General features: G+C 35.7%; 2 protein-coding genes across 3 annotated transcripts; both read left to right on the forward strand.

Moving 5' to 3' along the window:
* Positions 1-10,327: 10,327 nt before the first annotated feature.
* On the forward strand, positions 10,328-12,269 carry LOC103955667 (E3 ubiquitin-protein ligase KEG-like). The gene is made up of 2 exons (XM_009367563.3): positions 10,328-10,537; positions 10,927-12,269. The coding sequence occupies exon 2, from the start codon at positions 11,034-11,036 to the stop codon at positions 11,847-11,849; it is 816 nt and encodes a 271-aa protein (XP_009365838.2). The 5' UTR covers positions 10,328-10,537; positions 10,927-11,033; the 3' UTR covers positions 11,850-12,269.
* Positions 12,270-12,374: 105 nt separating this feature from the next.
* Positions 12,375-15,415, forward strand: LOC103955665. 2 transcript variants are annotated; one of them, XM_048577979.1, is made up of 5 exons: positions 12,375-13,121; positions 13,594-13,700; positions 13,891-14,405; positions 14,524-14,668; positions 14,848-15,415. In XM_048577979.1, exons 3-5 carry the CDS (start codon positions 14,320-14,322, stop codon positions 15,145-15,147), a joined length of 531 nt encoding a protein of 176 aa, XP_048433936.1. In that variant the 5' UTR covers positions 12,375-13,121; positions 13,594-13,700; positions 13,891-14,319; the 3' UTR covers positions 15,148-15,415. The 2 variants fall into 2 exon arrangements, with proteins under 2 accessions (XP_048433936.1, XP_048433937.1); XM_048577980.1 differs by lacking the exons at positions 14,524-14,668; positions 14,848-15,415 and having other exon boundaries at positions 12,414-13,121; positions 13,891-14,401.
* Positions 15,416-15,972: the final 557 nt, after the last annotated feature.

Genomic DNA, 15,972 nt, shown 5'->3' on the forward strand with positions numbered 1-15,972 from the left:
TTACAAACAAATAAATGAAGTTGAGTTGGTAAGTTGTTATTGTTTTATGTTTTGAGGTTGTGGGTTCAAATCCAATAAACATTATCTCTATTTTTTTTATTGAAATGTTAATATATAAGCCACCACCAAATCAGGTGACCGAAGATAAAAAAATTCGGTGAAACTCTATTAACCGTAATATTTACCGATGAAAATCTCGGCAGACAAAAGTTTCCAGCGAGGATTCCAACGACCGGAATATTTTTCGGTGACCCCTTCCGGCAAATAGTTAGGTGCCCTTAGGTCTTGTGCAACGAGGACAAACATGTAAATGTACCATCCTTATAACTATTGGTATTTTTTTTAACTCAAAAAAATATTGGTATTTTTCTTTTAAAAAAATAATACTGGTATATTTCTTTAAAACGTATATTCTACTTGATACTTAATCCTAATTTTGTACAGACTCTCAAAGCTTTGTGCGCTTGCCTTTTTGGCGTTTCACCAGAAAAACACAGCTAACGTACCAATATGCTAAAAGCCTTTAACCCAGAAGGATGTTCTGCAAATCATCGTATATGTCACGGTCGTAATTCTCCCATGCATAATTTATTAATTTTTTAGAGCATGATCACCACCACACCTTCTCTCAAAAAAAAATATATATAAATAACTTATTTGCTAGGGCCTGATCACCACAACACCTTCTCATCTGATCTCGTTATCTCAACCTCATGTTGTCTTTCGATCTGATCAATTATTTCCCTTTTGTATGGCTATGGAATAAAGATATCTATTTCCTTTATCTTGTAAGAAAAAAAGAGTTATAGGCTAGAAACTTCGCGATCATAATTATACGCTCCAAGATCTTCTTTCTTTTGGACTGTTTCCCACATGATTTCCGTAAAAAGGTGTCGCGTCTCGTCGTCTCGGACAAGGACTTACTTGAAGAGAACGCATCCCCTTTTTATGACTTCCACTTATCGATACCGCCCATATGTCCATTTTTTATTTGTTGTCCCTTGCCTAGCTCTTTCTAGTCACTTATCGCCGTTTTGAAATTGATCGACCGTCATGTACATGTGGCGTTTTGTATCTTGTATAGATTATCAAGTGCAATTTTTTTTTTTCATAACAATATATTATTAGATTGAGACGTTATGTGACTTGATCCATATCAAGTTACTCTCGCCGTCTCGAGTGTATGTTTTGTGGGTTGATTAAAGCAATAGTAACTAATTCAAGCCACACACGCAAGAAAAAAGATGGGGCATGGCCGTATAGGCCAGGCATTCCTTTCTTGGGAAAATTAAATCGGACCCAGACGAAAATAAAGAATCATCCGCTTGTGATTGTAAATGTAAAAGCAAGTTTCACATTGACATCATATGCTTGTGGTAGTTAATTAAGTGTCACATTCACAAGCATGTATACTAGGGTTTGATTTGGAAATGTATCCAATATCCCTTCCTAATAATTTTATTAAGAAGTTAAAATTATTTACCTTTAATTTCTAATAACAAAATTTCTACAGTATATGGTGTTAATAAAATTATTAGTGAATATCATGGAATAACTCATCATTATTATTCATTTTGCAACATGGTGTTAACACTAAATTACAAGAAATAAATAGTTACACTATAATCATCAATTTACAGTATTGTATATAAATTTATAATTTACAGCTTATATTAATTTTTTATTACAAGTAATATTCTACACTAATTTACAATGAAAGAGAATGAGAGCTTGAACCTACTCTTAACGTTTAACTAGAAGTACATAACATTATTCATATAACTTTGGATATCGTCCCAATGCTTAAAGCTGATTAATATTTTGCATGTGAGCATTAGTCTTAATTGCCCCTTAATTACATATTCTTTCCTACATGATTGCATTCCAAAAGTTATCTGTTACTTTCACCTTTTTGTTTTCCTTTTTTCATCGATCGATAATTATCTAGTAAAGTATCTAAATTTAACAATGTAGAAAAATGATTCGATCAGAATCCAGAAAATCACCTCGAAGTGTACGTGCTTTCGAATTAGCACTGCATATATGCTAGCTAGCTTCTTACTTCTCCCAACCTTTTCCTGTCTGCATGCATGGATAGTTTGCAAACTCTCTTTCCCGCTGCTGCGAGTGGAAGGTTCTCGTATGAATCCAAACGTACGAGATGACAAACAGTTTTGCACAACCAAACCACACTAAATGCAAATATGCAAATGGCCGACTTGTAGAACATTGGAAATTGAAAACTAATTAGATATATGCGGCTTCTTTGTCTACATCCCTTTTTGGGAATTCCCATATAGATGGATATTAGATCGATGGATGTAGAAAACATTCCGCATTTTGGGATCTTACAAAATCAAGTGCATCTAGCTTTAGAGACCATAAATCACCCTTCAAGAATCTTTTGTCAGTCTGAATTGAAACGAAAAACACAAAGTGTATAAAAGGGACCGATGTGTACGTTTTAGAAACTGTTTATATATTATCTTTGTCGCATTGCTAAATAAAAGCAAAGCGTGATGCACGATTCTGGCTTGTAAAAGTTGAAAGTAAAATAAAGGCAGGGAGAAAAGTAGCAATAATGGGTACCCAACAAAAACGACGTTGCACAATATTCGTGAAGTAGCTCATCCAGAAGAAGCATTATTAATAAACTCAACACATCAATGGATTTTCTCTTTGCTTTCGTTCCTCTATCTGCGGTACGCAAGCTCGAGCTAGCTTGCTGCTTCATTTTCCCGTCTCTCTGTTTTTTTCTACTCTCTCACTTAGCATCATTGTCCTCACTTTCATTTTCAGAAAAGCTTAAGTGTATAGAAACAGAAAACTTCCTCTTTAAGTTTAAAATTGTATTCAATGAATAATCAATTACACTTGTGACAGTATATATAGCCTTGGCTATTTACGTTAACACCCTTAACAAACTTAACTAATCACAACCCTTAACAAAACTAATAGCATTTAGTTCTAACAAACTATTTAGCAGTAAATGAAAGGGATGACTTGTCATTCTCCCTAATAAAGTGTTCAGTCAAATGACCATTTTAGAGCCTGCAGAAATTAATCGGTTGGCCTTTGTACGAATGATTGGGCTACATTATCCAATACTCTGTGTGTATATGTGTGTGTGTGTGTGTGTATTCCTCTTTTCAGTCTTTGACACTATATATTTTTACCTGACCAAAAATACAAGGGAGATGAATACTTTTACACACCATTTTTAATCTCTCACACAACTCGTATTATTGAATAAATCAAATAAAACAACATATATGATTAAACAAAAGTGTGTGAGAGGCTAAAAATGGTGTATTTTTTCTTCAATTGCACAAAAAAAATTATTTCCCAAGTAAGGGTATTTCAACCAACAAATCAAGCCAAAATAATTGTTTCCCATTGATTCAACAACTTAATTATTGGCCGTTTCACATTGATATAACAACTTAATTATTTCCTACGTAAGACTATTTCAACTAATCAATGATCCTCCATACAACAAATCAAGAAAAGATAAGTGTTCATATTAATTCAACAACTAATTATTGATTAGAGACAAAGAAAATTTCAAATTTCAAAATGTCGTACTTAATCACCCACCAAATGCATGATTGTGGCCGAGTGTAACTATATGATCTGCTCATATGAAAGTTAAAAACCACGAGCATATGTATCAACATCAAACCCTAATTTCGGGACCTACAGAGTTTGGACTTTAAGGGCAAAAGGAAACAACAGAGGCAGAACATCAATAGGGATATGTAAGATGATAATATCTGTATTTTTACATCAATAATTGAATAGACCGTAAGCCTATATATATACACACTTTGTTGATATATTTGTGGCATCATCTAACAATCTAATCAACTTCCGTAGTCAAATACAACATAGTTTTCCGTACTCATTATATCAGTTACATGCCGTACGTTCTTTTCAAAATAGATAAAACTAAAGTTTAAAAGAGTGAGTGTTTCTGTGTATGTGCGTAGTTTGGCTAGCAGCAAACTTATGGACGTGTGAGAAAACGATGGAACTGGAATCTTCCTAGAAGTCGGAAGAACTTTGGCCTTTCCCTTTGTCACCATCGATTACTCTCAGCCCGTCAGCTTGTGTTGGCTCCTGCGGTATATTTCATACTCCATCTACCCTAACCCACCAATCAGAAAATTTGGTTTGTTCCTAAAACTAAATGGTGAAAATTTTTATTAAAAAAATATCAATTTAGGTAAATAAATAACTCATCTTCGGCTTATATCTATGATCATTTCATTTTCTAGAATGCGCCAATTTAACAATCTCTTCTCCAACTAAGTTCAATAATAATAATTTTTCTCTTTAACTAAAGTCAATACCACTTGCTGAAATTGCTCTTTATTGACATCTCTTTAAAAGCACACAATGTTTCTTTTAATATAAATATATTATTTTCTTTAATTAAAGGGGTTGTTGACTGGGTTAACTCACACAATGGGCTTACCATAGTAATTTAATATCGAACGCGTCATCTATGATTTATATTGGTGGGGATTGGTCTACAGTTGATATGAATTAGAATAGTTTGTTAGAAGATTATAGAGTTAGTTAGTCCTAAACTTGAGAACTAACCAACCGATGTTATCTGTTATGTGAGTATAATTTGTAAGTACTCTCTCATTTTCTGTAATATGTTCAACTCTAAAGATATCAATACAAGTTTTCATTCCTTCTAAAACTTCATCTTCTTCTTCTTTGCTTCTCTATAATATGGATATATAGTTTGCATGTAGTTAATAATTAAACTGTAATACTAAGTGACAAAAACACTCAATATTGGTTAACTCGATCCTAATATTGGGAATACTTTGTGATCATCTTTTGCTACTTTCCTTTAAAGGGTTCATAATTAAAACATGTATTATTTATTAGTGCAAAAAATAATAATTAACATGCCTGCAAGAGACCAAAATTTAATCAATCCATGACCATAATTTTGTCAACCATGTATCATCTACTTATTTTAATTAGTATTGCAAGTTTAAAGATTATATGTATCTTTGCTTTTAACTACATATACAGAATTACATTATTCAATTAATTATGGGAGTCTTAACGAAACATTCCTGATACTGTTTACTTTTAACATTAAGGACATTTTTACTCTAAAAAGTCACTGCTGATATTATTCACTTATAACATTTTTTTGTCATTTTAGTTAAAATTTAAAGTTTTCAAATCATTTTCATTAATTTTCTTATTATATTTGGTGAAATATTAAATAAAGTACAGAAGTGTAATCACCTTATATTTGATTTTAATTATAATTTAAAAAAGTCATGCTTAAAAACAGTTTTGATATGTATGATTTGAAAATCTGTCGAAGATTTTTTCAAATTGTTAGTGTTTTCAAAACCATAAAAGTGTAAAACCGTAGAAAATATGACCTTTCAGTCCCATCATCGTGTGCATGGCACGATTGGTTTGAAAGTGGTTGCATTGCTTTCTTCATGGGCTTTTTTATTTATGTTATTTTACTATTTTTCTCTGAGCGTAAGGTTCCTTGAAACAAAGATACAATAAACAGTACACACACACATGCATACAAGCCCTTTATGTAAAGGGATTTCATTTTTTTTTTTTCAAAAAATGGAGATTAAGTGTGCGGTGCAACTTGAAAAATAAACAATTCGGATTGTTAAAGTTTGATGTAGTGTGAACCTCATAACTAATCCTCATTTTTATAAAAAGATAAGGATGTATCACTAATAATAGATAAGCATGTTAATCAATATTTAAATAATAATCTGATCATGAACATTCACATAATTTGATTTATAAATTTAGTTTAAAATTGTAGTTTCGCTAACATTATTCTAACTAAAATAACTGATAAACTACAATCGAAACCGTAGTTTTACACCAGACCTATGAAAATAAGTAGGGTCCAAATGCTCCTATTCTTCACTTTATATATTCTTCTCCATAAATATGATAATAATTCACCAAAAAGAAATGGGGTCATCCCTACTTGTCACTTTACCAGTTTACTTTACTTCAGGAGATCAACATCTGGCAGTTTGGTTTTATAATTAAGAATACCCTTCCAACCTTGTTTAAGAACTCTTGCCATGATTATAATATCAATATTATGCCACAAACAAGTCTAATAATTTAAACAAGTTGTGTGACCCCTCAAGTTTTTTTCACTATTTGTTTGAACTTGAGATTTTTCCAGCAGAACATGCATGCTATACAGATAGTGCCACATATATGTCCAATTTTTCATCATTTTATGGGAATCTCATGGCCTGGTGAATTGTCAAGAGTAGGACCCTTGTTTTTAGATTCCTTATCAATGGCAATGCCGATCATTTTAAAAATAAAAAACAGAACAGCTGTGGGATTTTGATGCAAAAGAATAATCAGCAGTAAAAACTCTGTTCGTTCATTATATCGTTCACATTATTGTTTGCAAAACGTGGTGCACGGGGCTAGCTATTAGTAATTTAGTATATAGGTTGGGACTTATTTTATTTTATTTTTAACCAAATACAAAGTTGAGATTTAACTGGGATCGAAAATAATGTTTTAAAACTGGGAATCCTGTGAAATGTAACCAAAACAATTGACATGAAATTGATGTTTCATTCTATGTTTGATTCCTTTTCCTTTTATTTATATACAGTTAAATGACATGCAAAGTAATTAATAATTTTGAGATTCGGAGAGTTTGAGGAAAATATTTGAAATCTGCTGGATTTAGGGATAGAAACCAATGAAGCAATTGATATTCTTCTTAAAATGTCTAAACGTCTCTCACATGCGTGTAGAATTAATTAAAATCAATCAATATTAATCAAGTGAGAGCGTTGTTTATCGTATATATACTTCAATGGCCACATATAATATATATATATTAATTTTGTCTTCTGAAAGTTCTGATATTTACTTGTGCCACTTGACGCATAACATTTTGTGAATCGTGATTGATCCAATTTAGAACATCATATATGTATGATTCAGACTGAAAATAACCTGCAGCTTGCACTGAAGCAAGTTGGAACCAAAGCTCGGGACGAGCAAGATCCTTACTTTGCATCCATAATTTCTGCGGGTCAAAGAGTACGTATAAACCCTAGCATCCATAAGTCCTTAACTTGCAAGTCTTTGTTTTCTAAGAAGAATATCAATGTATGCCCCTGAGTCCCGACTACTTATGAGACAAGTCAACAGAGATTGAGACTTACGTGTAACAAAGTGCACATATATGATAATCTCGTCATGTAAGAAAAAAAGTGATAAACGCAATAAGACGTACACCCTGTTGAACCTAGGTTTCAGCCTATCATAGGATAAAAAGAACATAAAGTTGAAAATTACTATATACTTTGTAAAAGTAAATAATTCTTACTTAGTAGCTCCATTGCACCTTTAGTAAATATTCATTATTCTTACCTAGTAATTCCATTGCACTCTAATTATTCGGTCCAAAAATTTGCTATTCCTCTCAAAATTGATGTTTCTCACTCTTTCTTTTTCTATAGATTCAAACTATATTAAAGCAAAGTTAAATTGACACAGAAGACCTAGCTAGTATACTTTGTTAATTACCGAAACAAGAAATGACAATGCACCTGGTGATGTAAGATAAATAATTCTTCGGTCCCGATACCATCCCAGTTGTTCCTATGGAACAAGATACAGAGAACTTTTTCCTACCCTATCTCCCTGATTTTGTCAAGTTCACCCGGTCCCATTTATGCCACACCCCCCTTTCACATAACACTCATGACCCGACGATTAATAGGTGACCTCACACAAGACCTTCTCAACCCTAGAGGAGATTAAATTCACAAGACACAACACACAAAGATATACATGGATACGGTCCATGTGGATCCTTGATGACTCACAGATGTAACAAAAAGATTTATGTATTTATTAGCACCACAACAACAATTTTGGTTCTAGGGTCCCAGTGATTTTTGGAGTTTTGGAGGCAAAAGCAAGGAGAACACTTAGGCACGCATACTCGTCAATAGGTTGCTTAAACAGTAGAAAAAGACCACACACGTAGGGCCTGTACAAATTACAGGAAGAAATCATTTTCCAGTTGCTAATTATTTTCGTCTAACATGCATTCAACAGTCCGTACAACGTACTACATTTCAAAACTCAAAGGCTCAAAAGTCTCCCGGTGTTGCTTTCAAACCCTAGCTAATCAATCATTTACACATGGATTAGGAACCGCAGTCCAAAATAATTAAGCATTATGCAAGATATTTCCATAATATATTTTTTAGCAAACTCTATATATGGCTCGAACAATCTAGCTAGCTCGTATGCTTATATGTGTTTGTTATTCATTAATGGACATAAGTACGAAGCTTGTAAATTCACATTCATGAACGACTATCAATTATTAATCACACGTACGTGAATCATGTCTTAGTTGTTGACGAATGCATGTGAAGGCTCACATGGCAAGCTAATGTATGTAGACGCAGTCAAATCTTAGCCATCGATCTAAAATAGAAAGCCAATCATATAATTTGTCCTCAACACATTTTGTTCAACAAGGAGATAAGGAATTTCACTTCGGATAAGGCATTATTGCAGGATATCCAACTAAGGGCTGTCCTCGATTAAGCTACAAATTAAATTACGTACCGATTGTGATATGATCATATGTGTACAAACAGCATTAAATAATTTACCGAACCGATAGTGATATGATATATGTACATACAACATATATAATGGAGCATTCCAATGATCGAGTGGACCATAAGTTAAATGAATAATAAGTACGTACGATCGACAAACCTTCGTTTTTGTGCTTCTACTTTGCCCATTGCAAATGGATATGTTGGTCCTTAAACTGAAAACTTTTAGCAAACATTAATTATGCTAGATACTGAACTTGTCAAAGTACCACAACCTCAAAAGTTGAAGTTGATAATGTAATATATATTCTGAAAACACAGCAATTACTAAGATATTGGGATCGTGATGCAATAAATCAAATCAACATGAAATAAAAATAAACTTATCGGTAGGATACAGTAGACATGAATTTTGCTGATAACAAGGGAATCTTCTACTCTCTCCAAACTATATGTTCCTTCTATGAATAGGGTTTAGTACATAATATAACACATATTGAAAGAGCAGGGACAATCCAATATATGCTAATTAGGGTTCATCTGAAACCGCCTATTATAATTAATAAAGAGATGCACCAATCACTATCAAATCAAATTGTTGTCCTAGTCTCACCATAATTGGTTAATCAGAGTTAAAGACTTTATTATTCTGCCCATATTAGGCGATAGTATCACTGAAATATCAAGTCACTTAATTGACAAATTATTGATATTCACAATAGTTCTTACAAATAACATTTAAATACTTAACTACTAACAAATTACATTCAAAATCCAGTCACACAAAACCAAAACGATTCCATGAGAGGGTACATCAACATTATTTAGTACATAAGCTCCACAATGATAAGGTTATACAGATATGCGCATAAAGCCAGTAAATTAGATAAACGAAGCACCATCAACTGAAATAAAAACCTAAAAAGGACAAAAGTCGGTGTAGAATTGAACGCTCATAACCAATTGAGCTATAATATCTCCGTGTCACAAATGACTAACACAATTCTAGGAGAGGGTGCATCGACATATCGAAAATAAGGTATTCCTCTCGCGACAAAAACATAAAGCCAGCAGACCTGGTTAAACCAAATAACATCAATATAAAATGAACTTAAGTTACAAACTCACTGAATCGGGTTCAATTGTTCATAATTTATTTGTTAACAACTTAAGACTTGAAAGTGCTTTTAGAACGACATAAAGTACTTTTAGGGAAAATATTTCTTGATTCTAAAAGCACTTGAAGATGCACGAGTTATGTGCTTTTTGCAGGAATTGCAGGAAGCATTTCAAGTGTTTTTTATGATTCACTTCTATTTTACTAAAGACTGGTTCCAAAAAAAATTCATCAAAATTTTTTTTAATCATTTTAAAGATGCTTCTAAACAAGCCTTTATAGATTAAATTGAGAAATATAAAAGTACATTAACAAAGTCGAGGTTATTGGAGGGAATGCAATTAATCTCTGGGCTCATAGAAATGGGCCTCAAATTCGAAGCCCAGAAACACATTGTCGAACTTTGAATTATCCAAAACAATGGCTAGATTTAGATTTTGGGCCACATCTCATAAACGGCATTGAATAATAAAAGACGGGAAATCCTCTCTCAAGCCCAATCGAGGAATAAACAAAACGCAGCGTTTTACCGATCTGAACCGTTCGGAAGAGCGACGTCGTCACCTCGTTTAACCAAACGCCACTTGGACCACATTCGGAGCTTCGAGCAGCGGGTGACGTCACCCACGCAGCTCCGTCGCTCACTCGCTCAATTCCAAAACCCGAAAACCCAAAAAAGTTAAATCTCGATTTCATTCTCCGTCGGGAGAGAGAGGATATTGAGCACTCTCCTCATCTCTCTCTTGAAAATTTGATTCGAAATGGCTTCCTGCAATCGGTGAGATCGCAACCCACTTCTGTTTTTATCATCTTTGGTTGCTTCGCTTTTGATTTGGATCTTATGGGGTTGGTTTTCCGGACCTGCAGTTCGAAATTTCAGCTGGGTTTGCTTTTTTGTTGTTAAAGTTTAGATCTTTTCATTTAAATTCACAGACTTTTATCAATTGTTTGATTGTTTAATTGGGTTTTGGGGTATCACCGTATGAGTAGGTTAATAATTTTTGGCTGATTCTTGTGTATATTCTGCTTATTTGAACTCATGGGTGTAATGAGTAGATGCATCTGTGATTATCTTAATCCGAGAACATAAAAAGTGATTAGTTTAATCCCAAGTGCGGTAAAAAAGTCCTGTTTCCTGATAAATTTACTGTGTGGATTCTTCTTCAGGTCTGAGTTTTACTAATACCTCGGTCAATCTTCATCATGGTGCTTTGAGATGCTGTTACAGTAAATCTTAGTGATGATGTGTTAGTGAGGCAGTGGTTGTGGTGAAAATGTGGGATTTTGCATCCGGCTGCATAGCTGGAAGTGTTGGATTGAAAAGCGATCCTCTAAAGCCGACGCAAGCAGCTCTCGAATGTTCTGACGACGAGAGTTCTTCGGTTGTTGGCAGAGAGGAAGGACTAGAGTGCCCGATATGTTGGGAATCCTTCAACATTGTTGAGAATGTGCCCTACGTTTTATGGTGTGGCCATACCCTCTGTAAGAATTGCATTCTGGGACTGCAATGGGCGGTTGTGAAATTCCCCACTTTACCGATTCAGCTTCCGCTTTTTATCTCCTGCCCGTGGTGCAACCTACTGTCCTTCCGGCTCGTTTACAGGGGAAATCTCAGGTTCCCTCGCAAGAACTACTTTCTTCTCTGGATGGTTGAGAGCATGAATGGTGATAGGGGACCGCATTCTAATTCTACCTTCTCTGGTGATAATCAGTCAGTCTGGCCGGCAAATGGAAATGTCTCTGTGGGAACTCAAGCGAGCCACGGTACAGGTGCCCACAGGAGGGGGCAACATATTCGCCATATCGAGCAATCTGGGTCGAATCACAATCATGGCCCTGTCAATAATTACTTTGGTGTGGAGCGCTTGCATTCTTCAGTTCGGAATTCACTTGTTTTCTTCGTTCATTTGACAGCCAAGTTCCCGCTGGTTGTCATATTTCTTCTGATCATCTTATATGTAATACCTGCCTGTGCAGTCATGTTGGCTTTGTACATAGTCATCACCGTTGTGTTTGCTCTCCCGTCATTTCTTCTTCTGTACTTTGCATATCCTAGTTTGGATTGGCTTGTCAGGGAAATCCTCACCTGAGGTGCTATTGGCTTCTTTGTTCACAAGCACTATGAATACAACTTTGCTCCTACACAATGGTGGCGCCTTCTGCCCGTACTTCCAGCATGCAATTCGACGACTTACCAGGTTCCAAAGATGCAATGTTATTGACTGAATCATTTCAGCTCTCATAGATATTGGCTCGAGCATGTTAGTTTCTCAAATTTTTGTTCACGAAGATAACGACTTTGTGCTTATTGCAATGCTCTTGCTAGAATACAGTTTAATTAGGGTTTTACAGGGTTCTTGTTTGTGTGAAGATTTGTGTTGAAATAAATATGTTTTGTAGTTCTTACTTTTGCTGCAAGATAGGTGTAGGTGTTTCGTCTGCGAGAAGTAGGTTTTGGATGAAATTGTTAAATATGGTTATGTATTCATCAAGAAATTACTGGTTGTACATATTTTTTGTAAGAGCTTACCAGCTCGAGTGATTAGTATATGCTTGTTTTTTTTTTTTTTTTTTTAATCAATTTTTGCGATATTGTGATTGTAGCTGTTGAGATTGTAGGACGATGACTTAATTTTGTTAAAATTTCAACGAAACCAACACGTTAGCGGCAATGTAGGTGATTTGCGCTCACATTTGTCACTCGTGCGCTAAATGTCATTATCCTCGAGTTACAACAATCAGTAAACTTTCGGGTTTAAAGTTGCAACAGTTAAACTACATTGACCAAATGAAAATCGTAATTTAACTAAGGAAAGAATTACCATCGATGAATTGATTCAAAACTTCTCGATTCTTCCTGCTTTTCTCCTCAAGAAGTTATTTATCAAGCATGCTTCGTTCCCTATCATCCACAATAAATCTACAAGTTCACAGAAAATCCACATCAGACAATCCGACTGGATCCTCCACGTGTCAAAAGCACAACCCGGTATTGCTACCTACAACTCTGCATTATGCAACACTCCTCTCTCAGTGGTTTGGCTGCTGAAGGCAAAGTACTAACATAAAGTTTCAGAAAAACAATGGCAGCCATTGCCGTTTCTTCACCGAAATCCACCATTTTTCAGAACCCAATTTCTCTCAGAGAACCAAGTTCGAGCCTTTTTGGCGGGTCCTTGAAGGGTTTTTGTTTCCAGCTAAAACCCAGGAGCAAGAGCAGAAGGGCCGTCAATTTGGTGGTCTCTGCCCCAAACTGCACCATCAGTGGCAGCAGAGGCGGTGGTGACCGGTTTTACACCAACTTCACTGGGTTTCCTTTTCCTCTGGGTCCTTTTCTCAATAGAAGCACTACTAGGACTGAGGTCAGCTCATTTTATTCTTTTGATTTATTAGTATATTTGTAGTTGTTTTCAGCTGATAATTGCTTATAATTTGGTAGTTTTTGGCTTGTGGCATGTCATGCTTCCATCTTTGTGTTCAATGAGTTCCCGATCTTCCCGTTGTTCTCGATTTTGATGTGTTTTTATCACTCTTCAGCAGAAGCATGTTTTTATTATACGGAGTGATTGTTGTTTGACACGCCCCGATCCCTGTGTCATCCAGACACGAGGAAAGACACGTGCTGGCCAACACTCGAGGGTGATGAAAACCATCGTAACATGCATGTTTGCATGTTCTTAGCATATGCATGTTAGGATTACTTTCGTCATCCTTGGGTGTCGGCCAGCACATGTCCATCCTCGTGTTCGGATGACACGGGATCGGGGCGTGTCAATGTTATTGTGAATTGTAGCTTTTGCAATATGTTTTACTCTCTTTTTCGCGTGTTCGTAGGCTGTGAAAAGCTGCATATGGTTATTTGAACAAGGGCAAGCATTAGGGTTCAGCACTGTGTCAACAAACATTAAAATGACAGTCATCAAACTAAAATCCCGAGGATTGTAAGTCCATGCGCCCGTTGCTCCAACCAAGGAGTGTATTCAGGCTATATCTTGCTTACGATTCTAGTCAGTTTTAAATTTTTCCTGCTGAATCTTCTTCTTTTTTACTTCTCTGTGTATTTGTTTAATTCTGCATATCCGTTTGTTAACCAACTATGCTTTTCTTATGAGTGTTCTTGTTTCTTTCCAGCTTCTGAAAGAGTTAGGAGCTCCCGTAGAATACATAGTTCTGCCTACATTTGCTTATGAGCACAAAATTTTCACTCAAGCTCAGGTACGGGTGGCACCAAGGCAATATAGTTGGCCTTTGAACCTGCCGCTGGAGTTTATCGGGATCTTTCGTGCCAAGACCTTAAAAGATGAGGACTTCTCCACCTCAAGGGAGTTCTCAGTTCACCAGAAGTTGGTAATACAAAGGGCAAATGTGACATCCGAGACTTCACTTTTTAAAGATATTGGGAAAACTCATTTTGTTGTGAATTTTCAGTTATTGGACTATATGTGGAGGTCGCTTTCTATCATAAGCGTTCCAGAACTCTACTGATAAACAGATGCTGTAATTTTTGTGCCAAGACAGCCGACTGATTGTATCAGCAAAGAATCCTTGTTGGCATCTGCGATGAATGGTTTGGCGGTAAAACTTCTCAGTAAAGGAAAAGAAGTATCTCAAGAACCAGTAGTTGATAACAAATTGAACTGTCAAAAGGTAGAATCTCCATTCCGCATTCCAGTCCGAAATTCCAGTCTGGCTTCAGTTTTAGTAAAGTGATAATCCAATTTGAGGGTGATCATGTATGTTTTTCTGAAATGAATTCTTTTGTGTAGGAAGGGAAAGAATTGTTCTCCAAATCTTGTTTCTCGGTCCATCAAATCTGTTGGAACCGAATGCTCGCTTTGCTCAGATGTCACAAAAGCTGATTGTCTCACCCATTGTAAAGACCCTCGTCTTCAGCAAAGTTCCTGAAAAGGTACTTGAACCATTCCGATGCAAATTTTGATTCGTCTTTTGGTACGCAAACTAATTAGTGAACTCACAGCATGCCTAACAAAGACACAAACGCATGATCATATGATATTTTGACTTCCTTGTTGGCATGTGTATGTGTGTGAAATAATCAAACAATCCCTTTGCATTTTGATAATTCAGGTCAGGGATTGGGTTGATGGAATCGCACGGGACTGGAGGTTCAGGAGAATAATCCCTGCTCATTTTGCTGCACCAATCAATGCAAGCAGGTCTGATCTGTTAGCTGCATTTGCCTTTCTGGATGACCTTCTGGATGAACGTTATGTCACTTGGCTTTCACTCTCTCTTCTCTTCACATCACTCTTGGGAAAGGCCGCAAGCTACTTCCCTCCTGATGACAGGAAGCCTTTATCATCCCTCGGTCAGTTTTTGGTCTCGGTAGGAGCTGTGAGAATGACCGTCTCGGGGAGCAAACCATGACATAACATGATTTGCAAGATGCGATTTTCAGGTTGAGATTTCACCTGTTGAATTTACTTACACATGTATGCTTAGGGTACAAAGGTTCTTTGGCCAAAAGAAAAGGCAAACTATTTAACATCCTAAAGTTGTACAAAAGCAAAAGGTGCAATACAAAGCTTCTAAGTGTGTTGTACTTGGAAAATAACAATCTTCCCTGTAAGCCTGCCTCTTTTGGTATTCAATGGCCGTGGAAACTAAGCAAGAATAAAGCTAGCTGTTGGAATCCCCTCATCATGTCTTTCTGTAATAAATTTATCCGCCACGCTGGTATTATTAGTTCGCTTGTTTAAATATGGGTGAACGATATAATTGATATGGCATGGTCTCAGAGTATATTTTTAATAAACAGATCCACATGATATAACATGAGTCGATTGGAAATACTACATGGCAATGTGTCTGTCACACCGAAAAAACTTCTCGAAAGAAAATAAATAGAAGAAACTGTAGCAATGATCCTTCAACTTTAACGCAATTAGAGCAATGATCCCTCATCTAAAAATCCATGACTAGTGGTCCCTCAACTCATCAAAACGTGTAGCTATAGTCTTTTTCACCAACTCCATTAAAATTTCCGTCAAAATAAGTCACGTGTCATGCATATGAGGCTAGATCAAAAGGCAAACATGGAAAACCAAATGAAAAAATTGTAGCAATGATCCTGCAACTTTAACACAATTTGAGCAATAACCTCTTTACTTTAACTCAATTGGAGCAATGGTCTCTCAACTCTAACCCAATTGTAGCAATGGTCCTTCTAGCATAAGTCATTTTGATGGAATC

Source organism: the organism of the source record quoted next, unplaced genomic scaffold, assembly GCF_019419815.1.
Source record: "Pyrus x bretschneideri cultivar Hongxiangsu unplaced genomic scaffold, Pyrus_bretschneideri_v1 Contig12, whole genome shotgun sequence".
NCBI classification, from domain to species: domain Eukaryota; kingdom Viridiplantae; phylum Streptophyta; class Magnoliopsida; order Rosales; family Rosaceae; genus Pyrus; species Pyrus x bretschneideri.

Excerpts from the sequence above, each read along its gene's own strand:
- LOC103955667 (XM_009367563.3), top strand. The coding sequence starts at position 11,034 with ATGTGGGATTTTGCATCCGGCTGCATAGCTGGAAGTGTTGGATTGAAA.
- LOC103955665 (XM_048577979.1), top strand. The coding sequence starts at position 14,320 with ATGAATGGTTTGGCGGTAAAACTTCTCAGTAAAGGAAAAGAAGTATCT. Across the intron at positions 14,406-14,523 it reads AACAAATTGAACTGTCAAAA|AGGAAGGGAAAGAATTGTTC; the intron begins GGTAGAATCTCC and ends ATTCTTTTGTGT. Across the intron at positions 14,669-14,847 it reads TCAGCAAAGTTCCTGAAAAG|GTCAGGGATTGGGTTGATGG; the intron begins GTACTTGAACCA and ends TTGATAATTCAG.